We start from the raw sequence: 25,731 nt of genomic DNA, 5'->3' as shown, positions 1-25,731 counted from the left end.
GTGTACATATCCTGCCGTATACTTTCGCTCCTCGTCAACGTGCTAGCTTTCAGATCAAGGCGAGCACCGTAAATTTCAGCCTACCACTCATGGACAACCCAGACAGAAAGGGACAGAGAGCAGGATGTGATGGTTTCAGCAGAAGCTGCAGAGTTCGGCGTCATTGTAGACACGACGTATTCTGCTCAAAACGAAAATGAATAAAAAAAGAGCGGAAGTTTTTACCTTAAGACGTTATCCTCGCGAGACGCTTGGAATGCTACTGCAGATGAAATACACGATGGTGGGTGAAATAAAACAAGAGGGAGAAGTAAAATACGAACGCCCGCGAACCCAGGGTAGTTTGCAACTTCAAGGCGCATGTCGCGACGCATGTTTCAAGTGTTGCCCAAGACAAACTTTGGGAGAATGTAAAGCGTGTGCAAGTGCAAAACATACGGTCAGCATCCTCGTCACCACTGCAACTGTGACACAAGGGCGTGCATGACAGCCGAATTTAATATACATAATGTCTCGTGTAAGTGATACTTAAACGAGCGGGACGAACGTGCGATGGTACATGTCCAGACCACGTGACATGCGAAAGCCACAGTCGGGGTCGGAGCAATTATGGGGGCCGCGAGGCGAAATTATGAGGTGAAAGCTGACTCAGCACACACCTCACGAGTTCACATTGCCAAATGACGAAGAGAGAGAGAGAGAGAGAGAGAGAGAGGGCTCTTTATTGGAAAAACAGAGAATTTTGCCGGCGCGTGAAGGTGTACGCACACGCACGTACTCAAAGATGATGGGCTGCAGCAACGGAAAGATAAATACGCGCTATAAGACAAGATGTGATGCTCCTATAGAAACGACGTTGCCACGATCGCATACGTCTGCGTGCGACCGTCGACGGCCTGTGACGTCACCACGGACGACAAAGGAAACGGCGCCTCTATGTCGACGCCACCGGCGCCGGCAGTGTCGCACATATATTGACGCTCCGGGACGCGTCCGGATGATAGTGTAACTGAACGTATCGACAGTGCGTGCGCAGCCGTCGTCTCACCTGAACCATGGAATCGTACGCATCGACGACGTTCTTCGCGTGCGCCCTTGCGCTGCATGCCCTGCTGGCTGTCGCTCAAGGTGAGTTGTGGGAGCGTACTCGTAGAATGCCGTATCACGCGAAGACAGCAGATACTAAAGGTTTCATTTTTTTTTGTTAACAGAGCAGCCGGTTGCTTGCGCGCGGTAATATTAATTCGTAGCCGTGGGTCTCATCCGCAGTCGCATCTAATGGCCACCGTAATACGCGTAGACCCATGTGCCGGAATACGCGTAGACTTACCGTAGTTATAAATTACGGCGTCTCTCAGCTGCAAGGGCTTCTTCGGGATGTTGGTTCCGGTCAGTCAGTCGATTTGTGCGGACTTGAAGGAAAGCAAAAGAAAACCGCTGAGGTACGTGGTATCGCCCGTGCGCTGAAAATCACTGCGCAGCTGCTTATTCGCAGAGAGGAAGGCTTATTGCAGTTAGGTCTTGAGTAAAATGCGCGTTTTGCTTCACCTCAACGCTAGTCCAATTCCTCAACAATACGCGGCCTTAAGGTACAAAATCCTGCGCTAGCCAGTTGGCTCCCATACTGTACACAGTGTAAAAGAGGTCGGCTTTCCAACGTTAAAAGCTGCGAACGACAATCCTGTAATCCTGGACGCGGCCGCCGAGACCGAGAATCGAACCCGAGACCTCGTTCTCAGCTGCACAACGCCGTAGCCACCGAGCCAGCGTGGCGGGTTTAACTGAACCTGTCCTACTGTAATGTTATAATACAATGATGGATAGCAATCAGGGGGACAGGAAGGGTTCGATTTTCGTATCAACCGTATAAAATCAACAAACAATGAAGCCAAGGAAGGCATATATGAGAAGCTTAACTGTTTTTTTCTTGCTTTGAAATTCTGATCGCATTAAAAAAACATGCTTAGGGCCGAGATTAGGTGCTGAAGGCGGGATTTTCACGTACGTAGAGAAAATAAACTTCCCCACGCGTTTCTTGTAGAAGCCGCTTTTCGTTGCGGCCTGTCACAGTGAGCAACATCGTATCGTGGATTGGGACGTTGATGGTGCATTATGCATTCTTACGTCATCTTGCGCTGCTCAAAATCAACTTCACGGGATCTTTTCGGCGTCTATAGCGACGCGATGGCTTGGATCAAATTACTGACAATATCCCCGAAAGGTGACGGTGAAAGCACGATAAACCGCTTTCATACAATTGTATCCGGAACGAATATTTCACATAATCGCTTCCGAGTTAGGTTGAGAAAAGCCGAAGCCAGTATATTTTACAATGTGCGAGGAGTCTCAGGGGCTAGTAATGTTGAGCAACGTAAGGCTATATATATATATATATATATATATATATATATATATATATATATATATATATAGAGAGAGAGAGAGAGAGAGAGAGAGAGAGCTAAATGTGTGGGAAAAGCAAGGAAGTTAACACGAAGAGCTTCTGGTTTGCTACCTTGTACTGGGGGAAAGGGAAATGAAAGACGGAAGGAATAGCGGAGAGATAAAGCAAAGACACGAAAAGAAATTGCCGCAGAACTTATCATGCGATGACTGTCGACGGTAATACGTTAGCATGGAGTCATTATAGCGGCACACCGCATTGCCACCGTCTGAACGAGCTATGTATGAGGTCTGTACTGCAGCGGGACTCCTCTAAGAACACTCTGTGCCATCTAGCGCTGCCGCCACAAAGCTTGCGCGTGGTTTACGACGTGTGTGGCGCGCCGGTGCATGCGAATGCTGAGAAACGTGTCATGCTGCAACCAGGCTCCTCTATGGGGCTTCTTTCCGTAGGCGCTGCGCCATCTGGTGGCACTGCCGAGAAGTCCACGCTTGGCCTCCGAGACGAGAAGCGTGGCGCGCCGCTTCTTGTCTTTCGAACGCTGAGAATTATTCCCTGGCTTGCTGCACACTTAGTGGCACAAACTCAGTGACCCAAGTTCGCGAGAGGTTGATTGAAGCGTATAGCGGCACATACCCAGTGCATTCGTGGCGCATCTCGCTAAGGCGCTGGCGTGAAAGGCGTCCACTGAAAAGCGATACATACTCAGTGCAATTGTGGCGCAGCCTACTAATGCGTCCCGCTGTTGTCCTTGTGGAAACTAATACGTCCCGTTGTTGTCCTTGTGGAAACCTTATGATGTGGAGTCGATTCCGTTTATCGGATAAATTTCGGGGATCTAATTAGGATGCGCTAAACATTCGACCACTGACTTCCCAATGGCCGAGGTAGGAGGCAAGAACGGTTAGGTGCAATCAAAGAAACTGTAATGAATGAGAAGAGTGCATGAACAAGGCCAGCCAAATCGTCTACTCGATGCCTGCAGTGCAGCCACTGAGTGAGCCAGATTGCCAATGCTTGGCGCGAGTGTGAGACGCTCGGGCTTCTAGCTGTTCCTGCTCTGCGATGCTTGACTGCCCGCATACACTTGACGCTACCTGCTGAACTGCCGAATGCATACCTTTACAATGGGTTGACGTGTCGGGTCTTCAAGAAAATATCCACCATGAAACTCCGGTCTTGGACTCTGCCACCAAGCGGTGCCTGAATCTATCCAGCAGACGTCACCGACACCATCCGCGGCGCTCTTCGACACAGAGATTTTGCACTGTTCAGCGGTACGTTTGAGCATGACGTCAACGACTGGCTGTCTGCATACTAATGTGTGAGCAAGGCCAGCCACAGACAGACAGATGATAGATAGATAGGTAAATAGATATAAAGATCAATCAATCAATCAATCAATCAATCAATCAATCAATCAATCAATCAATCAATCAATCAATCAATCAATCAATCAATCAATCAATCAGTGCTTATTGCACGAATAAAAAAAATCATGGGTAAGTTTACAGAAGGAGGTCCCAGAGGTCCCCATGCAGCCTTGTGCTCTGGGACCTCCTGTCAGGAAGGTATATAAATGGGGATTACAATAGCAGTATGCTTGAAAACACAGTCACAGTTAAAAACACTATTAGAAACCCGACAGGGGTCCAGTCGATGCAGAGTGCTGAAACTAGATGTGTTCCAAAATGATTGTGTGGCATCGTTCGCAAGCACTCGAAGTTTCGCTGCTGCATCTATTCTTGACAGCGGGATTGATTCCTGCACGCCCTCTTCATAAGCAGGTCGAGCAGCTTCACCAGCATGTCCGTTGCCCATTGCGCCACAGTGTGATATCATCTAAGGAGCCACTTAAACGTTCCTGTCCTTGCTTGACGAGGCAATGTAGGAGCTCCCGGATTTCTTTAACTATTTGTTCGTAGGGTCCACGGCGTAACGCGGTAAGGAAGCAACTTGTGGCTTGGAGTTATTGAAAACACTCCACTATTTAGGTTGTTTCTCACGAATTTCGCATGTATAATAATATTATGCGGTAACTTACAAGATAATATTGAGAGCCGTTGCCACCATGCAGTGACCAAAAAAATCATGTGGTTTGTATTCTGAAGATGGGATTATGGCACTTCGCCATGTATCTAAAGACAGAGTTCGCAGATCAGCCGGAACTGCGCACGGTTAGCTTATTGAATGAGCCGCCAGCCTCGAATTCCGCTGCTGAACCGCTCGAGCGCAGATCCGTAAACTCTTCGCGCTCCAACGGCTACACGCTGTCATCCTACTTTTGCGCGCCAGTGTTTGTTATCCGCCCCCGTATCGTGATGGTGCGCATCCGCGTACCCTTTCGATCATTCATGCCGCATGTACCATCACTCTATACGTGCTTTTAGCTCAAACGGAAATTAGTGTCCACCCACGTGAACACGGCGTTTCTAAAGTAGTAGATGAGAAAAAATTCATGTTTTTGCCCACAAATTTCTTCATTTCCCGCAGTGTCATTCAAATGCTTTCTCTCTTGCTACCTGCGATAAAAGAGCTCTCAAAGAGAAACACAATAGGGCTTACTCTTTATTATTATCATCATCAATATTATCATAACCATCACTTCGCGTGAAATTGTACAACACAAATGCGATCAAACGAAATGCAGCGATGCACAACATAGAATGTGTAATGCGAAGTTGTGGAGTGGTTTTGGAGCAATCAGGGTTATGGCTTCGTGCGGCGGTCTTTATGTGATTTCTCATAGGTAATTGTAGTGCCTTAGACGTGCTGGTCAATTATATTTGGGATCAGCATTATTTTTCGGGGTGGTGAGTGCCTCTGGATTATCGCATTCATCGCAGTCTCTGTCCCCATTTAGCAGCAAGGTGAGCAGCCTGTCAGCTATGCACACCAAAATCAAATTCAGAGGCGCTGCTCTAGAGCACTCATGTACGCCGTCGTGGACACAGACATTCACTCGGTAGTCGAAAAATAGCACAATTGCTCTGTCTACCCAACAAACCCTTAGTGTTTGCTTCTGTCCTTTCAAGAACACATTGTGATGTATTTATTTGATAAAGGACTCGTGTGAAGAGTGTAACGGGGATAATCTCGTGGGCGTTTGACGTAAAACGTGTTCACGCTCCAAGTCGCCATTTTGCGGTGACGTCAGGCCGTTTAGTTTTGCCCTATTGGGCCCAAGCTCAGACGTAAGGTAGCGCAGACTTGTAAACAGCAATGGATGAACTTTCAGTGTGCTTGAAAGCACCGTTTGATTTCTAAAAAAATATGTTGACGAACGTCCATATGGGTGGACGCATAGGTGGACGTCGTTTGCATAAAGCCTTTCTGCGCAATGTTTTCCAGCCTCCTGGTAGAACTGAGTGTTGCAACAACTTCACATCTGGTGAAAATGGAGGCCTAAATTGTTTCTTGTTTCGAAACCAGTTTCCTATAGGATCAACGCAAGAAAATTTTGATGCAGACGTTCTGACTGACGGCCTTGCTTATTTGCTTTCAATGCACACAGAACGTTGTACTAATACATTTAAAAAAAAAATCGTGCACTACTATCTTTGTCCTTCATTTTATCGCTGAGTTTTGTTTGTTACCGGCATTGAAAACACGTACTTTGAGAAATACATCGCGCAGGTCGAGTTCAGTTCTGGGGTTAGAGCGTGTGCGAGAGACTCGCGCTTTCAGTCAGACAGTGTCTGCGATGTTGGGGCACTACACATTTGTGTTGAGTGAGGCGTTTCTCAGTAAAAAGTGTACAATTTCGTCGTGCGGTCTGTATTGCAAATGGTCGCTAAACAAAAACAGCGTTCCTCTCAGACATCGAAGATAGGTTCGCTTAAACAGATACCCACAGCACGCCGGGATGTGTTTAGTTTTTCTCTCTTCCTTTTCCTCAGTATTTTCCTTTTGCCGTTCTCGTAGGTCCACCAGAGCCTGGAGTGTGCAATGCTGATCACGTGTTCATTTGCTACCGGGAGTACAGCTCGGTACTGTTTCGACAAGAGCTGCTCCCAAACGCGGATGGGAGCTACAACGAGACTTCTTACATTTCTGCCTGCAGGTATGCGACAGATAACATTTTTTTGCACGACACTGGTGAAGCAAATTATATGCGCTCAATATTATGTGTGTTTTTTGTGGTACCACAATCTATGGATTATTCGCAAACTAGACGTGTTTATGCTAGCAGCACAACAACTAGTGTTATATCAGGTGTACTTTCGATACCCTGGTTGTATTCGAACGCATACTGATGTTTCTTGTCAAACAAATCCTTCTACCGCTATTTTTGTCATTCCAGAATGGAACCGAATGTAGACGTTTAAACTGACTCGCACGGCATCATAGGCTACCGCAGAGCGTTTTGCAATATTGTCGTTGTTGCGATACGTAAATTCAATGGAGAAAGGGAAACAATGGGTCATCCTTTGTGATTCGCAGGCAGCACTGTGGTCACTTCATGGTGAGATCAGCAATTACAAAAACATGGCGTTAGTTTACGAGACACTAAAGGAGCTCACGTTAATTTAAGGGATAAGAAAGGGGCAGATTGGGTGAGGGAACAGACGCGAGTTAATGACATCTTAGTTGAAATCAAAAAAAGAAATCTGCATGGGCAAGGCATGTAATGAGGAGGGAAGAGAACCGATGGTCTTTAAGGGTTACGGATTGGATTCCAAGGGAAGGGAAGCGTAGCAGGAGGCGGCAGAAAGTTAGGTGGGCGGATGAGATTAAGAAGTTTTCAGGGACAACATGGCCACAATTATGACGGGGTAGTTGGAGAAGTATGGCAGAGGCCTTTGCCCTGCTGTGGGCGTAGCCAGGCAGATGATGATGATGACAGCTGAACACTAAAGAATCCCAGGGTGCGAAGTGGTCAAGCATACTGAAGTAAAAAAAAAAGCTCTTGGGGCTTTAGTGGCTTTGTCGTTGCGCTGCTAAGCCCGAAGGCGCGCCACCAAATCCCGGCCGCGGCGGCCGCATTTCGGCGGAGGCGAAATACAAAAACTGCCCGTTTGTCGTGCATTGGGTGCACGTTAATGAACCCCAGGTGGTCGAAACTAATCCGGAATCTGACACTACGGCGTGCTTCATGATCGTACCGTGGTCTTTTGTCACGCAAGACCAGATAATTTGATGTAATTCCTTAAATTTTTCTGAGGACAGATTTCCATTTTGCTCAAACTTTTTGGACAGCTGTTGCAACACGAGTGGGATACATTGAACTTGTCGCGTGGTGTGGTAGAGTTCTGTCACTACTGGTGAACTGCTCGCAAGCACTTTTGCTTAACCGCATTTTGCACATCGCCGGGACTGTTCATCGCGCAGTGTTTCTCTCTCTCTTCTTTTTTTCAAGACAGTAAAGCAAAGAAGCACGTATCTCTTTATCAATACTTATTTAAATGAAATAAGCGGGGGCGGGGGGAGAGGTGAGTGCACATGTTTATTGCTATATGTAAACCGCCTTTGGCCGGTTGTGTCTGTGCTAGCACAAATGAGCACAGGCGCTGAAAAAAAGGGACCGCATAACTGCAGTCGGCAGTACTGTCAGCGGACTCTGCATGCTTGCGCCTAACGCACACACAGCGCACTGTACAATCAAAAATCTATATAAGCTGCAGTCACCAGCACACTTTTCTCGAAATGCTGCCCCCCCTCTTTCTCAAATCCTGCAGTGTATACCACGGAGTTGCGTGCCGACTGCGGAAGTAGGAGACATGTCGTGGTTTTTGGCATTACTAATCGGAGTCAGGCTGATGGTGGGAGGCCGTAAAAAGCTCAACTGATGTTGACTACGCAAGCAATCATTTGCTGGGTCACAGTGCCAGACGTGTTGCCATTTGCAACAACATCTGCCTATGTTGCCAGCTCTTGTGGAAAAAATAACCCCATGTGCTTTCAAAACAGAAAACGCGCCCGAGAAGTGTTTTCAGCAGCTAAAAGCAAAGATAGGCATAGATAGGCACGAAGGGGAGAAATAGGCATTGAAGCCAAAATAAAGTCAGTGCTAAAGCACTCAACTCGTATTTCGTGCTCTTACAACAAAAGGAGGTGGCCCTGATGGGCGGGAAGAAATAGGCATTTCCCTATAATTCAGCCTCTATAGTCATTACGTTAGAACTACTGGTTAAGGAACGCGGTCGAAAAAATTCATAATAAATTGTTATAAATGTTCAATAAACGACTGGAAACAGAAGTAATTAGAAACATACAAGCCAGAAACGTTCGGCGCGGTTCCTCAGGAAATTCTTTTTTTAATGCGATTAACGTTCTTTGCCTACTTCAGACAGTGTACCTACCTAGCCTCCTACGCCGAGCCACTGATTCAAATTGTCTACTAGCTTGGGCCACTAGGCATGTACACTCGTGGTCGTGACACAGTTGTGGTCATTCCGTCGTTGTCTTCGAGCTTCCTCATCTTACTCTCGTCACGTCATTGTTGTCACACAGGTGTCGTCATCCCATTGTCTGTCTTCCTGCCGTCGTCATCACGCTGTTATCGCATCATCGTGATCATTCGAGAAATGGCATCCCATTTTCGTCATGGCTTCATCGTTATACCGCCTTCGTTGTTTCATCGACGTCATTCCATCATAATCATGCTGTCACCATTCGATCAAGATACTCCGCATTGTCATGCCACTGTTTTAATTGCGTCTTCGCCACACAGTCATCGCCATGCATTTGTTGCCATACCGTCTTTGTGATGCCGTCGCAGTCATGAATTCCATCGTCATCATTCCAGATTCCTCATCAGATTCTCATCGTACCGTCGTACAATCGTCACGCCATCCTCGTCATAAACTCGTCTTCACACCAGTGTACTCATGCGGTCGCCGTCACGCTGTGGTAGTCATGTATCGCCGTCATTTCAGAATCGTCATTCAACTGCCGTCATGCCATCGTTGTCATACCACCTTCGCCATTCCATCAACGTCATTCCATCGTAGTCAATGCATCGTCATCATACAGTCGTTGTCGTGCCATGATCATGGCTGGTCTTAGCGAACGATTGTCATATCCTAGTGGCCCGATCCTGGAGACGGTGTACGCCGCATGTACCAGAAGCAGTAGAAATCTCAGAATGACCATTGAAATTTCTAAATAATTCAGCAGTGCGGTGTCTCGCTACGTTGCCTCAATTCTAATCGCATTAATTTCGACAGTCACCGCGAGATGGGTTCTGCCAGAGCCATTATTTTTTTTTTTGCAACGTGGGGGCAAACTTAAGAAAGCGAACAAGATCTGTGGATTAGAAATATATTTTGCATGCTTCAAGCGTTTTGCCTTGTTCAAACTGTTGACAGGGCATAAGAAATCAGTAAACCAGCTATTTTACGACAGGAATTACAGGCCGCCAAACACGGACTTTATATGACAGATCTGCCTTCCTCAGAAAACTTTTCAGCTCACTAGGCTTCCTCACCTAATTGTCCTATATGTAAGGAACTGTCAAGTTCATTGCTTCTCAACTCAGGTGTTTTCTTACTCTCTTTCCTGGTTATTCTTAACAGCTTCTTCACGCCAGAGTCAACTTGTCAGCTCAGCATCGCCCATTGCCCCAAAAGCTTCAGGGACCAGTTCGCGCGGTCTGAAGAGGGTTACAAGGCCACCAGAGACATCGTTTGCAAAGCAGAATCTCTCCAAGGTAAGGAAACCTGCATTACGAATGGCCGCCTTCACCGGGCCATAGGACAAAAAATAAATATGCAAAGGGCACCCCCCCCCCCCCCCCCGTCATGGGCAATAGAAACTAATATAGAAGGCCATGAGCTTGCCGTACAGCGAGTGGTTGAAGAATGGTGGTGACGTCATGACTGCCATGTTTCGGACACCATTTATTGGAACTGAGAGAAACATCTTAATCACGATACTGTACAAGACTTTGTAGTGTACAGCGTTCTTTTTTTTTTTTCGTTAACATGAAAAAACAGGGACATGTCAACACCAGCAGATGTTACCGGCTACTTCTTTTAACATGAGTAGCATGAAAATGTATCAGATATCTCGGGGGCAAAAAAGGCGCGTTGTAAGAAGACGCAATCTAATTTGACACATTATAAATTAAAAAAAGAAGAGAAGCACTGCAGGTGCAGTAAAGATATATAAAACGTCACGACAGACGGGGGCATTATGAAATGACATTAAAAGTGTTATACACTACAGGTACAATCCAGGTGCACAACACGTCACTAATGGTCATACGACTTTAGTGAAAGAGATTTAGCGCTTACTACATGCTTTCTTCTCCCTGATACATCGGAACAATATTGGGAAATTTAGTCTGAGTGCGTTGATCAAACATTTATAATTGTTGTCTACATGGTTCTTCCGGTGTTTAAGTTTCAGAGAGGCAGCGCGACCTGAAATGTGTCTGCGTGAACTCTTTCCTCTAATGACGAGGTGCGCACATGACAGCTGCTTTTTCTAATTGTTTAGAGAAAAACCAGGCAGGCAAAGTTGCAAAGCGTATTATTATTGATTGATGCGTACAAAAGCGAATGCCTCCTTGTTATCAAATTCCAGCATAAGCTCGTGGAGCTCGAAACAAGTTATAGTTGATGGAATAAAAGCATTGGTTAGTACGTACCAAATTGCAAAGGTGGTTCACAGTACAATATAGTTTACGTCACAGTCCAATATTTTGTACGGTGCGTCGTGAGGTACAGCAGGTGCGTTTCACGGTTCCATTTCTCAACGACTGGCACTCAAATTTTTCTACTGAATCAGCAAGGAGGAATTCACGAAAGCGTTTATACGAGAGGCTGCTTCTCTATCATCTGCTGCATTTTCCCCGGTGCACCTAAAAAAAGCATTTTTTCCCAGCCATTCGTCCTTTTCCATTTCTTCGTTTCTTGTTCTTTGATGAGGTGCTTCAACAGCCCACTTGACACGTCTTGTCGACATGCGTTCAGCCGGGTGCGTCATTATGAGCACACACACCGCGTGGCGTCTCTCATGTTGTACTACGTGGGATAGGAAACGAACGAGACTAAGGCGAACAGAGAGGCTGGGCTCTCTATTAGTAAGAACCACATTGAGTCAACAGACTACGAAGCTAAATAAAACGTAGGTGCAATTAACTGCGCGTTCAACTTGAGGACCAAGCCGCAAGAGGCCAGGGACGATCAAAGAAAACACGAACACCGCCGGTGACAAAGCCCCGGCCCCGCAGGGGCACCTGCGTCAGCAGACGTTCGGTGAGTTACAACACCGCGGATCCGAGCACACGAGAGTTGGACCCTCTCGCGCTTAACCTTGCGTGACTTTTACAAAGCCATGCATGGCTACTTTTTTCTCTTTTCTTTCTGTATTTCATTTCCCCCTTTCCAGTTTCCTATTCGTTTCTCATCATTCCTGTATTTCCAGGGGGCAAGAATTGACCTTGTGCTGTATATCCAGTCTTCGGTATATATATATTACGTTATAGCGGCGGTGCAAAGCTGGCGTCGGCAGGTATCCTCCAAACCTTGTAACGTCCCAGTGTAGTGCTCGGTGGTAGGTGGCTACCGCCCCCACCGAATATGGGAAGCATATTATGGGAAAAGAATCCCCCCCCCCCCCCCATCCCACATTGGCCTTCGGAAAAAGGCCGCACCGAAGTACCTTTTGAATTCACATTCTGAGTAAACCCAGGTACCTTAAGTTATCATGCTTTAGATAGCGAAGGAACCACCCCAGTGCGAAAGCTCTCCCCTTTCTTGGTAGCGAAATGCCTCAAAGAAAAAAATAGGAGAAGAATACAAAGCCTCCAAGATGACAAACGTAGACATTCTCTTTGAACTCAGAAAGAAAGAACAATCGCGAAAGCTATCAGGTCTCACCAGCAATGGCGACATCAGAGTCACCATCGCACCACGCCGATCACTAAACAGAGCAGAGGCGTGATCTCTGAAGAAGGCTACCTAAACTTGAGTGACGAAGAGCTCCTCGAGGGTTTCCAAGAATAAATTTAACCAAACTTCAGAGAATAACAACTTGGAGAACCGATGAACAAATTCTAACCAAACATCTTATGCTTACTTTTGTCTCGACGATTCTCCCTAGTTCGCTCGATGAAAAGTATGTAAACATCTACGCTAAGTTATACATGCCGAACCTGAGACGGTGCTTCGACTTCTAGAGGTTCGGGCATCCGTCCCAAACATATAGAGGTAAGGCAACAAGCCCACAGTGCAGTGACAATGATGACCCCCTCCGAAAACTGCAATGCTGCTTCACATTGCGCAAATTGCAAAAGAGACCATGCAGCTAGTCAGCGATCTTGTCCGTTCTGGAGAAAAGAGAAAGAAGTAATCACACTCATGGTGTAGGAGAAGATCTCTTTCTATGAAGCAAGGAATAAGCTCTCTCACTTACCTCAAACCAGCTATGCCAGTGTGACGCCACAGGGGGCAGCACCACATAAGTTTTAGGGGTCTACAGGGGTCACACTCAGTGGCCCCGTAGTAACTCCATCCGCGTCCTTGGTGGCAGCGGTCAGTGCTGCTCCATCGTCATCCAAGGCGGGCCCACAGACAGCTGTGTAGCAGGGCCCAAGATTTAATTGAACTCCAATGCCTGAGACACGCGCCTCAACGCCTATAGTCCTCGATCCTCCAGTGCCTAGGAGAAGGCCATAGCGGCCGATCCAAAAACCACGGCGTTTTCGACGCCAAAAGAGCAGCGCTCCCTGTAGGGCACTAAGAAGGACAAACTTTTTGTAACTGCGCCAAAAAAGGGATAGGTAAATTGATCAATTACTGCCCCTGATTAGAATAGCGACCATTTCATCACATGTCGCCTATAACTTTTTAGCTCACACAAACACAAGAAGACCGTTTTTTGCTTTACAACGGCTTTCATCATCCATTGGAATTCTAGAAGCCTGGTCCTATAATCAAGGTGACATAAAAGGCATCATAAATAAGTTCTCGCCGGTGGCATTGTGTCTTCAACAAACAAATTTAGGGTCCAAGAAGAGTTCGATTAAAGTTTTTGCTGTTGTCCGAAAAAACCGTAAACGCTCTAGCCGTTTGTCGGGAGGAGTCGCCATGCATAGTCGTGTAGGGCAGCACTCCTACCCGCAGTATTCAATTGAATACCTCTTTTGAGGCTGTTCTATCACTTAAACCATCACCATTTGTTCTCTGTACATTCCACTCCATGCTCATTTTACTACTACACACATGGACAACCTAACACACCAGTAGCCGGAGCCTTTTGTTCCATTAGGAGATTGGAATGTCCGCAGCAGCCTAACACCATAGCCACTGAGCAACCACGGCGGGTCTTACATTCACTGGATGAAGCTGAAATAGAATTTTGGGTGTGTTCTGTCAGGTAGATGAAGTGCGCTCAAATGTACAAAATAATTAATTCGGTTAATTACTTGGCACATCTATTATTTGTCTGCCTTTGCTTCTGTTCATGTTGTGGTTGATCCAAATTATCATATTGTGTGTTATGTGTTTTGATCGATTTGCGCGTTATTGTGCACGTTGTTTCGTGACAATTTCTGTTGCTGTATACAGCGCAACCATAATGCACCGTTGTCGTGACGGTGAAGAACCGGACAGAAGCAAGTCTGTGTGTTACGAAACGCTTTATTGGGCAAACTTTTGACCAGGAAAACAAGTGACACGTAAAGCCCGACGATAGCGACAACCACCGTCGCAATCTGATCTACGGGCCGTCAGGCGTGCCGGCTATTTATACACGAATCGTGGTTTATTTCCAGCGCGATCGCTGGTGCTCGCACACCTTCCGGAATGTGCAACACTACTCGCGTCGCACATGTGAATAGATTAATCAAGGATCCGTCGCTTTACATCCGACGACAATATTCTAGAGAATTGCGATACATGAACTCATGCGTGAAGCGATAGCATTGTAACAATGGTCGACCGGCGAAAAGCCATCACCGGCAATTGTAAGGATTCTATACGCTCACCAATAACGTGTTCTTTGCATATCCGGATAACCTTACTTGCATGGTCTTTTAAACCGCAGTGTATCAAAAAAAAAAAAAAATCGCAGTTTCACCCGAAGGGCGAAGGATCGATTGCGATAGCAATCAGTGGACAGTAACGTACCCTGTGATTCAGGAGAAGTAGACGCTTATATCGTATGGTATCAATGTAAGGAAACATTTTTCTGTTCTTTTACAAAATATTCCAGCTCTGGTGAGGATCTCGGTCTGCTTGAACAACGACCGCATGCACAAATGCGTGGGCAACGCGAAACAGCCGGAACCTGGAACGAACCCTCGGGAATACTGGTGCAAGTAAGTGCAGTGTACTCTTCTTGTAACTGTGTTAGCTAAAAGTTAGCGTCACATTTGACTGTGTCAATACAGTACGCGCCAGTATAAAGAATGCATCGCCTGACAGTACCACGAAATGTCAAGGCTAACAGATAAAGGAAGCTTTCTTTTGAAAATTCTCATATTAAAGACCGCATATTGGCAAGTAGGAAGGATGGTAAGATCATCAACGGCGCATGCCCCATACAGCGTAGATAGTGCGGTCATCAAATTCGCACACTAATAGAGTCAAACGTGTCTACATAGCGCTGCCTGCGTTTCACTGTACACAGACTTCATACACTTCATGGTCCTGCGAGGAACTTTTCTCAGAATGTTGATTTAAAAATTGCTCATAACTCTTACACTGAACTCCAATAGTAATTATTTTCATTCGCAGCATATGTTTTTTAGCTACGCTCCTTGAACGCCCTCACGGGCTGCGTTAGGCGCAGGTGATAGTGAAACAAATTAATAAAGAAACCATCATGGTGCGATTAGACCATGCGTGTGCCAGTGAATGTGCGCATCTCCGTTTAGCCAGTAGAAAGCGCCTTGCAGCGGGCTTCCGAAAATGTAGCAAGAGCGACAGAGTTTATAGTAAGAACCAACCCCAGTTGCTGTCCAGTGATGCGTTTAGGATGCTTCGTTTTGGCGGTCGTTATTTGTGGCGCCATGTTGCACTGAGTGTTATAGGTGACACTCTCTTTACCGCCGTGCCTTACACGTATGTGGCAGCCAACCAATAATGCGAGCGCCACATCCTGAAGGACCAGTTCGGAACCCCTCGCAGCGTTTCAGACGACTGTGTCCGGGTCTTCGGCCACAGGCGTAGCGACAGAGAGAGATTGTGAAGAGCAAGAGACGCCATTTTCTCCAACCCTTCAGGGAGCACGACTCGGCGCCTTAAGGCGCAGCGTCACAAGCGACAGCGCTCGCGTCGAAGGCGCTTTTTTTGCAACAAAGCCCGAACAATTGAACATGTTATCGTTTATTTCGATATTTCATTATCTTTAGGGATATATTACATATAATTTTATATATTGAACTACCCCTCCTTCTACATGGTATTCATTGTTTGCCGCCTGAACGTGATTTCGAACAGATGGACATTTTTTTTTTTAGTTGTGCTGCATTCACTCTATAGTAATCGGTTGGCATATACAATGCTTTGTGGAAATAGTTTGGAAGTACGTGATGTGTATAAGATGATTGGCTGTGAAGATGTATGTCAATGCTCTGTGCTTTAAAACAAATGTAATGAGTAGGATTTGTGATCACAAACACCTACTTAGGCATGAAGCGATGCTGAAAGAAAAAGAAAAGAGCTTTGGTGTAGTCGTGCCGTCTCCGCTTTTCACGCAGAAAGTGCGTGTTCGATGTCGATTTAATATGTTTTGTTCTTTTCTAGCCGTAATTTCTCATTATTTTGTGTTCGTTATTTTAGAGTAGCGAAAATATAACAAAAAATGTCCTCAATGCTCTGTGTTATAGAACAAATATGAGTAGGATGTGGGATCACAAACACCTACTTAGGCATGAAGCTATGCCGAAAAAAAAAAAAAAAGAAGATAGCTTTGGTGAAGTGGTGCCGTCTCCGCTTTTCACGCAGATAGTGTGTTTTCGATGTCGATTTGATATGTAAATTTCTTTCGTTTCTAGCCGTAATTTCTCATAATTTTGTGTTCATTATTTTAGGGTAGTGAAAGTATAATAAAAAAAAAGCCCATCTCACCACATTCGCAAGTTTGCGTCAGCGTTTTCTTTTTCTGTCGATGGCGACAAATAAATCGTCAAAGCGCAATATGGATCCAATCGTAAACGTAAGTATTATTAGATGCTTCCATGTCATATGGCGATTATCAAACCGAAGTAATACCGCGAACAGCTACGTGTTAGCTTGTAAATAGCATATACGCTCGTATAGCAATGTGGTGAACGCCCGTGGCGGCATCCGCCTTTTCTCGCTTCATGTAGCATTAAAAAAATGCCAAAACAAAAACCTATGCAGATCCCACGCACTGTGAGAATCGATGTAAGCGAAGCTTTCCGTGCTGGATGCTTTGATTGACGATAGTTAGCGGCGATGTTGACGGCTAAAGCTTAATTTCTTCATTGTTTAGGCTAACACGAGAGTGGTGAGTTTGTGTTAAACGTTACTTTCCGTGCACCACTGCTGTTCGTCTGCGTAGTACACAGAACACACAGGGAGAGGTGTTTGCTTGAGGCGTTGTTGTGCGCCATATAGTTTATAACCTCTGAGAGGATTGAGCGTTGTCATTGCCTCACATGGCACATTGCATTGTGGCAGAAGTATTGAACTTGAATTGGAGTATGGGGCTGTACGTGCCAAAACCACACTCGGTTTATGAGGCACGCCGTAGTGGCGGACTCCGGATTAATTTTGACACCGTGGTGACCTTCAACATGTCCCAAAAATCTAAGTGCACGCGCGTCTTCTATTTCGCCCTCGTCGAAATGTGGCTGCCGCGATTGGGATCAAATCCACGACCTCTTGCAGTGCCATAGCCGTAAATCTAAAGCGCCGGGCACAGAAGTGTTCATTTTAACCGCAGACGTAGTGTCTCCTAGACCCTGCGATGCACTTTAATTAATGCGGATCTGCTTCAGCCCACCCAGCATAAGTTGCCCGCTTGACATATCTGCATGGCGTTTATTTTTCAGAAATAGCATGAACATAGTGGAAAGCTTATCCTGTGTCCCCTCTCCTTCTCTCCTCTTTACATTTATATCTGCGTCCTGTAGTGGTGGTGGTGAATTGTAGCAACAGGCGGGTTTAGCCTGGCGATCAAGGCCGGCAATTGCTCCGCCCGAGCGTCTCGCACAATACCGCTGAAGGGTTTGACCATATGTCCATCAAACCAGTCTCTCTTAAGAATTCGATGAGGAGACGTGAAGTTTCTCTCTGGCCTCACACGTTAGCAGAAAGGGGAGCGCTGTAGTTTCTGCAATGCTTCCGAGGGAGTCACGGATAATTACAGCTGTCAAGCGGCTAATGTGGCGACGGCCAGGGATCTCCAGAGGGCATTGTACACATTTGACGCGGTGGGGTGAAGACGAGTTTCTCCCGTCGCCTTTCCTCTCTTACTCGTGCCTGTCATCTATGTACACGCTCTGAACCACCCCCCGACGCGGTGTGCGCGGCATTAGCATGCAGCAGTCGGAAAGTCGAAGGAAGAGGCAAAGAAAAGGGCTTCGATTTAAGAGCCAGCGAACAAAATGTGCTTAGTGCCGCCACGTCTCCATCTGCCCCGCGCTGTTCGTCTTCAAGTTTCGCCCCGTGAGCCCAAATTTAACGAGTAGAACTGCGCAGGAAAGAGATGCGACAGCACACTCGGTTCAATTTATAACGGGAAGTAGACAACGTTTGCGCCACTGCTTAAAGGAGGCGGGACATGTAGCGATGGCCGCCCGGTGTAACAGTTGAGGGGCAACGCCGTGGCTTGAGGCGAGGTTATCGTGTAGCCATTCGCACTTGTAACCTGTAACGGTGAAGCGCGCTGACACGAAACTATTGCGAGAAAGCATCCATGATAGACACCCTCTGTGCCTGAGCGCATGATGGAATGCGTTTCAGGGACCCTTTAAGCACGTAGCTAAGAGTGCTCTCGCATTTCGTCATGTCACAGCACTGTTCTGATCTGCTCGCTTTATTTCGTCCTCTATCATACTTGCTTGTCTGGTCAGGTGATCCCTGTAGGAACCATAATGTTTAACAGGGAATATTTGACATCTAGAAAAGCAAACAGCAAATCTATTTTAAAAAGGCGCGTGTTAGAAATGTTAACTATAGACAATTTGTCGACTCTCTGCTGCCACGTAAACATGCCTCTCCCTGGTATTTCATAAATACCCATGCGTCTCATCACGCTCAGATAGGTCACAACGCCGTATCGATGGAGAATTCTGCCTAAGGCACACCATACGTGGCCAGGTTGGCAGAGGTACAAGTGCTCTCCAAGCAATTTGTGACCGTATTTCACATGAATATGATTGAGAATTTAGAAGAACCACGTGCTTCTTGCAACACTTTAGTTAGCAGTAGAAAACATCGGAGGGCCACCTACTCCATCGTTGATTTCTTTTATTTATTTCGCCATCAATGCTTTTTTGTCATACGGATACACGTAGTACGCAATTTTCGATTCGGCGAGAAATATCGGACCAGCATGGGTGAGAGGCTTTTGAAACCTGAAAACCTCCCTATTGAAAATTTTGTATGAGAATTCTATGAGAAAGGAACGAGATGTAGGCATGTCGCGCAGATTTGACGAGAAATGAACGATATGATATGCATATTGAAGGAGCTCTCGTAGAAAATGTGCGAGACCTGTATAACGTGCTACGCAGACTTTTACGAAGTGCACGAGATTTACGTGGTGTGCTATAAGAATGCGTAGAGCGTGTATGAGATTTGTGCGATGCTCTGTGTAGACCTGAGGACCATTCATATTTAAAACAGCGCCAAAAAACACGGACAAAGGAGGACACAGGATGAGCGCTGTGTCAGCGCTCATCCTGTGTCCTCCCTTGTCCGTGTTTTTGGCGCTGTTTTAAATATGAATGATCCGTACCAACCAGCTCGCACCCAAAGCCTTCTGAGACCTGACGAGTTTATGTATGAGGTGTGTGAGGTGGCATGTGATGTGTAGACACTGTAGTCATATGAGCAACATGATCTTTGAGGATGACTATGAACTGCATACAAACGAAGGAAGGAATTAAAAAGTGGAGAAGGAAAGGCAGGGAGGTTAACCAGTTTAGCTCAACCGGTTTGCTACCCTACACATGGGAGAGGGACGGGGGGTGGGTGGGATGTGCACTTGAGTTGTAGTGCACACAAAGCTCATTAACGACAGTGAGATTTGTGATGAGTTGTTTGTAGTACATGCAAGAGCATGATGAATGTAATGTATGATGACATTGAAGCATTGTCACACATATACCAGCATAAGTTACGGAGCAAATAAGAGGTTCAGAGTTCAACTTCTGGAATTGCATGTAATGAACACGTACATCCCCATCAAAGCTGGTGTCGGTACATTTGATGCAATGATTTTCAATTGCGGACATATTCTCGCATGAACACTTATGGCGATACTTTGTGCCACATGTCCTACGAGGTGACCCTTCTTCGCTTTTCTGCAGGTTCTCCCAGGGTTCTCTCAACTGCGTCGACGAGGGCGTCAAGGAGTGCAAGCACTCGTACGAACAGGAGAAACCGCTCTTCAAGAAATACTTCGCGGCGGTGTCCAACATGTTTCTCTGCGACGCCATCGCCGGCGGAAGTGCAGCTGTCGCAGCTCCCCACGCATTGGTCTTCGGCGCGCTAGGGCTCATGCTCACCGGATGGGTGACAGCGAAGTCATAATAAAGCCTATTACCTCACAATTTGAGAGTTTTTTTTTTCTAAAAATAAGATATACTATGGCTGGACGTATTCTTTCAAATACAATGAAGGGTCAATAGTGAATTTCTTGTTAAGGAAAAAATTCAGGAAGCCCAAGCGAAATTGCCTTCTTCTGTACTGAAGTGGGGGTATGTTATGGGCTGTCATTAGCTCCGACGGACAGTCCACACAACGAAATTTAGAAAAGATAAATCGAACAGCCTTTCTTTGAATTCTTTCGAGTTTATCAATGTTACGTTTTGTGTAAGGGTCCCATAATATGCTAGCATATTCTAGCTTTGGTCTGATGTGTGATTGATAGCATAGAAGTTTTACATTTGGTGGTGAATTACGAAGCTTGTGTCTTAAGAAACACAACTTTCTGAAAGCAGAAGAACAAATGTTGTCAACGTGTGAATTCCAGGAGAGGTTAGCAGTGAACGTTACACCTAAATATTTATAGCTATCGACATCATTAATTGTAGATGAACCTAGGGAGTAAGCATACTGAAAAGGGGATATTATTTAGTTACAGAAATGGAAACTGTTTTTTGTGCATTTACGACCATACTCCACTAGTTGCACCATTGGTGTATGTAATCTAGATTTTTGTTTAGTTCTTGTTGGTCATGTATGCTGCAAACTTCACGGAATAATATACAGTCATCTGCGAACAATCGAATTGGAACAGTTGGATCATTTATATCTATGATATCATTTATATAGCACAAAAATAGCAAGGGCCCTAGCACACTGCCTTGGGGCACACCCGACGTGACTGGCAAAAGGCGCGAATTTAGATCCTCAAGAATTTAATTCTCAAGCATTATAATAACTGTATAAATGCGTACGGCGTTCCTTGACCATGTCACGTGACCTCATTTCTGATAAAACTTAGAAATTGTTTGTTTGACAACCCAAGACGGCGGCGCTCATGAATCGAATGTAAAATGTCTATAGCACGGCACAATTCAGCTTCAGCGAGGGACGTTCCGAAAGTTAGCTTCGTGATTTTTTTTTAAAGAGAAGATGTTACACTAGGCGAAACAAACAATCGCCACAAGAATCCACGCCCGTTGCTGGTTCGACGTCGGAAGGAGCGTCAGCGGAGGAGGAACGATGCATGCGCAGAACGCCGAAGAATAGAGTAGCAGCAGTGGGTGGACTGTTGGGCTAGTTTCGGTATTGACAATAAAGCGTCGCCATGACACTGGTAACCAAAGGAAAATTCATAACTTTTGAATATGTGACTCTGTCTCTTCAAGCTACATAACAATAACGCGAAGTGTTGCGAATGTGTGTAGAAATAAAATGCGTTTTTGGCCATTTTCTTTTTCGTCATCTTATATTTTTATTTGGTCGCTTCAGTTGTTGCGCCAACAGGAGGCGCTTTCGCTCTTATCGCTCCGGCTGCCATTCTCGTCGTCTGCTCCCGGCGCTTTCTGTGCACGTGCCCGTTTTTTCGTATGCTTTGCAGTTTAAAACATTGTTTCTGCCTGCGAATGTTCCGGCAATGTCGGAAAAACTGAGGAAATGATACAAGGCTTGGTGCGTGGCTGTGTAATGTGACAGCTAGCTCGGGGAGCAACGCAAAGGCGAAATTCTTTTCGTTTCCCAGCGGACCAGAGGTAAGAACACTTCTTCTGCAGTCCTTATGGAGAAGCAAGCACTGTGCTTATCAAAAGAGCTATAGCACGAAACAAAAGATCTTACGCGCTTGTTTTCAAGTGAATATCGTTTTTAGTTTGGCACGGCGCATTTCTCTGCGCTGTCGTAAGAAAATGAGGCTACTTGGCGGATCGATGCTAGCTGACGAGCAGACGGAAATTTCTCTTCGGTATGTGTTAGTGGTTGCTCTCCATTTTTCCACGAGTTTAAATCTCGCAATTTATATCAGCCGAAGGTATTTATTTGAATGCTTACTACACAAACTGGTTACGCTGGAGAACATTCCGGTGAGCAATTTATTTCTTATTACATTACCACCATGAAATGCTCATGAACACGGCAGAAGTAAAAAAATAAACATAATTTACGTAGCAGTCACCATTTGCGTGTTGAAATAAGTTCGAGTTACCTATGTGTACACGTAGGATTCCTTCAATTTTCAACCTGTGCTAGGAAGGGTAGAATTTTTTAGACGGCTTCTTCCTACTCTCAACTGTGGTTTCGCTTCTATAAGTGTTCTTTAAGCAGGACCACGGGGTATTTTGGACAATTTGTCAGATGTGACGCATGGCGAAATGACGCGAAGTGGGGAGTCCTACCGGGGCTCACATGGCAGCAGATGTACAACGGCTACGACCTCTGCTCGGACCACTTGAGGGGAGGGGACTACGCCGACTGTTGTACTGGAAGAACGGTCCCTGATCGATGAACGTAAGAAAAAGAAGTTACTATTGCCTGCGTATCTGTACTTCTGTGGTTAATTATTTTCGTACAGAAACAACTTGACAGGGGACGGCGCAAGGGCCACGAGCACGGAGAGCGCTGTCTTTTCCTCGTCGTCTGCTAGGGCGCTGGGTGCCCTGTGGCGTTACGCAGCGAAATTTGCTCCGCGTGCGCCAAGAAACCGCGCGCTTGTCAGTTTCTCGTTATCGCTTGCTCGTCTGTGGGGCGCGACGCTCCCGGCCGATTATGGGCTAAACTAAGGAGCCGAACATTTTTCGCTGACAATGAGCGAATTCGCGTTCGTAAAATGTTGCGCCTTGCTCGGCGCGGGGCGCAACAGCAGTTTTAAACTATGGGTAGTTTTGCTCTTATCAAGCCAAAATAAATAAATCAAGCCAAAATAAATAAAACACTTATTACATAATCCTTGGCAAGATGGATCAAAACTTTCATCGATCAAGAAAACTAGCTCTAAAAACGGATGCCTATAGTATTCGCAGCCAACTATAGAGAAACAAGCAATGATTAACATGTTACGCGAATATATACCAGCACTGAAACTTGGAACGTCATCATCATGGGCCTATCAATGGACACTTTGGTGGTTTCGAGAATGAAGGAAAGCATGAAATATATTGCAGTACTAGGGGACATCACAGTCACTATATTGCAAGTCACGCCAAGTAACATCACACCATAAAGCGCTACTTTCGGTGTCTTGGATGAAGGGCCGAGCTATACCCACAGACGCACTTGCCTTGTGTCACTTTTTACCGCCGCCTTATTTTTGTTTATGCGTAGCCCGCATCTGTCTGTTGCGTGACAGCTAGATGACATTCTGTCTGACATACGCTATGTATCTGACATTGTATCCGACATGAAACATATATAGATATGGTGGAAGGTTGGGCAAGTTGGTGTGTCATTATTGCGCCACGCCTGTGTTCTCGTCTTGTCCTCGTCTTTTGCGCTGCGGAAATAATATATGATACACTTCTTGCTCATTTGCTCTCTGCAAACTGCAATATTTGCGGGAATTTTCGATAGATTTTTTTTTTTTTGCAATGAGAAATAAAAAATGGGGGATTGAAGGTTACAGCGAACATTTCAGGGCACCCCTCTGTGGGCGTTTTTTCCTATATCGGAAATGGGGACAATATTTCGTGGGAACATTTCTTCCAAAATATTTTTTCCATGGAAATACTTTCCGGGGGCATTATTTGCCGGGAATCTTTTCCGGGAACGTTTTTTTTTTACCAAACCCCTTAAGAAAAAGTGGTGTGCAAATCCTCGCCCCACCGAGGGCTCTCTCTGGACAATAGAAGCTTATCTCGAAGGCCATGTTTTTCGTTGACTGCATGCGCCGGAAGCAATTGCAGAGCCCGGCAAAGCGTTTGTAATAGGGGCCATGTTTTGTACAATATATATATATATATATATATATATATATATATATACGTCGCTCCAAGAGGGAGAGAGTGAGAGCATAAAAGCAGGCAGGTTAACCGCAGGCGAGTTTCCGGTTTGCTACTCTGCACTGGGACGGAGGATCCAAAAGCGTAACTGTGGTCCGAACGCATCTTCCACTACTGCATAAACTCGCTCGATTGCTACGATGACGGGCACACGCTGTTCAAAGCTTGTCTGCGTCATTCATTTGCTTATCTGGCAATTACATTTTCATCCGCTTTTACAAAAGTGTTCAACGGTGTGAATTGTGCAAGTTCCGCCATTCAAGCTGTTTAACACGTATGGAAGAGCGGAGAGTAAAGTTATTGCTGACTAATTTTGCTACTGGTATAGTCTTTGCACACGTGCGGATAGGGTATATTGGGATGAAAATATTTTCGACCACAGACTAGCAGAATGAAGCATTGTGCTCATTCAACGTAGCTGACCCTTGACCATATCCAGACCCACACTACCCACCCCTCTACTCTCCGATACTTGGGTGGTGGTAAGGGCTGCTGAATAGCAACAATACACTACTTCTTTATGTTCAGATGTGGGGTGGGACGATGCGCTGCGACGAATGGAATTTTTCTTAGTAATTCTCCGAAAGCCATTACGCTCCCCTTCTGCCGTTCTTGTCAAGGGAGACCGCGTACGAAGCAGAGACATATTCTGTGGACGCGTCCTTTTCCGTGAAAAACAGCCTTGCGTGGTAAACGACTTGTTAGTTTTAGCACAGATATTCCTGGACATGTGGCACAGTGAAAAGGGAAATGCGATGGAGAAGAAACGTTTTTCAGCCATCGACGAGAGAAATCATGTAGCTGCAGCAAGCAAGCGTTTTCAAGGGCTTTCTAACCACGCGGTCAGACGCGGTGTTGGCAGATTACTAAGTTCGGTGAGCTAGTGCATGAATAATCCGATGTGGAGCAGAAATACCACAGGAACAAGGAAACAGAAAGAGCCCCAAATGGTCAATAAGAAGTATTAGGCGTATTACTAATACTAAGTAGACTGTGCTCTAAGCCATTCTTCCCACGCAATAGCTGAGAAGGTAAATAAGGAATAAACCAAAAATGGATTCGTGTAAGACTAAGAGAAAGCCGGTGAAACACTGACGCATGAAAGAGATAATTGAAAGTGTAATGGTGTTCGCATTTGTTTCTATGTTATATGCTGTGTTTATTATTACAGCGAAATAGCTGTCGAGCGCAATACTAATCTAGACATAATAAGTCTGAAGCAGTTTCATGAGGAAACGTGCGCACTCGTTATTTATGGGAGCATGCAGCACGAGCACCACTGGATAGAGGCGAAGACCTCGCTACAGAAAAAAAAAAAAAAAAAAAAGGAAGGAGCACCTCGTGTAACCTGCCGTATAAATGGCGAAACGGCGTGTTGGATCGCGTTCGACTTGCACGGTTATGTGAGAAAATGCGACCGCCAATAGTCAATAGAAAATCAAGAATTCACGGTGCACAAGGCTGGTGTTTACCCATTGACAACTGCTTACTTTTTTTTTCACTTGTCCACTTTAAGTAAACATACGTCGCTAACATGCATATCGTATTTCCTTCGAAAGTCAGCTTGCATTGCTCCCCTCCAGGCTCCAGGACCTCAGCCAAACGTGAGTGAGAGCAGCGGCGTGTGTCGTCACGTGTCCGCTGCTTGCCCTCTCGAAACGTCATCCCCGAATAAACGTAGGCAACGCGTTCTCGCGTTCATTTAGGCAGGAAACTGGGGGCGGCTCTGGGAGGCGTCCTCAGCGGTACGTTGTTTATTGTGAAG

At 45.8% G+C, this 25,731-nt stretch overlaps 1 protein-coding gene across 1 annotated transcript; it reads left to right on the top strand.

The window, feature by feature from the left end:
• The first annotated feature begins 963 nt into the window (after positions 1-963).
• Positions 964-20,102, top strand: LOC126528262 (uncharacterized). The gene is made up of 5 exons (XM_050176152.3): positions 964-1,128; positions 6,329-6,467; positions 9,922-10,055; positions 14,567-14,672; positions 19,860-20,102. The coding sequence occupies exons 1-5, from the start codon at positions 1,056-1,058 to the stop codon at positions 20,080-20,082; spliced, it is 675 nt and encodes a 224-aa protein (XP_050032109.1). The 5' UTR covers positions 964-1,055; the 3' UTR covers positions 20,083-20,102.
• The last annotated feature ends 5,629 nt before the right edge of the window (positions 20,103-25,731 follow it).

Source organism: Dermacentor andersoni, chromosome 9, assembly GCF_023375885.2.
Source record: "Dermacentor andersoni chromosome 9, qqDerAnde1_hic_scaffold, whole genome shotgun sequence".
Lineage (NCBI taxonomy): Eukaryota > Metazoa > Arthropoda > Arachnida > Ixodida > Ixodidae > Dermacentor > Dermacentor andersoni.
This window is presented reverse-complemented; position numbering and strand designations above follow the sequence as displayed.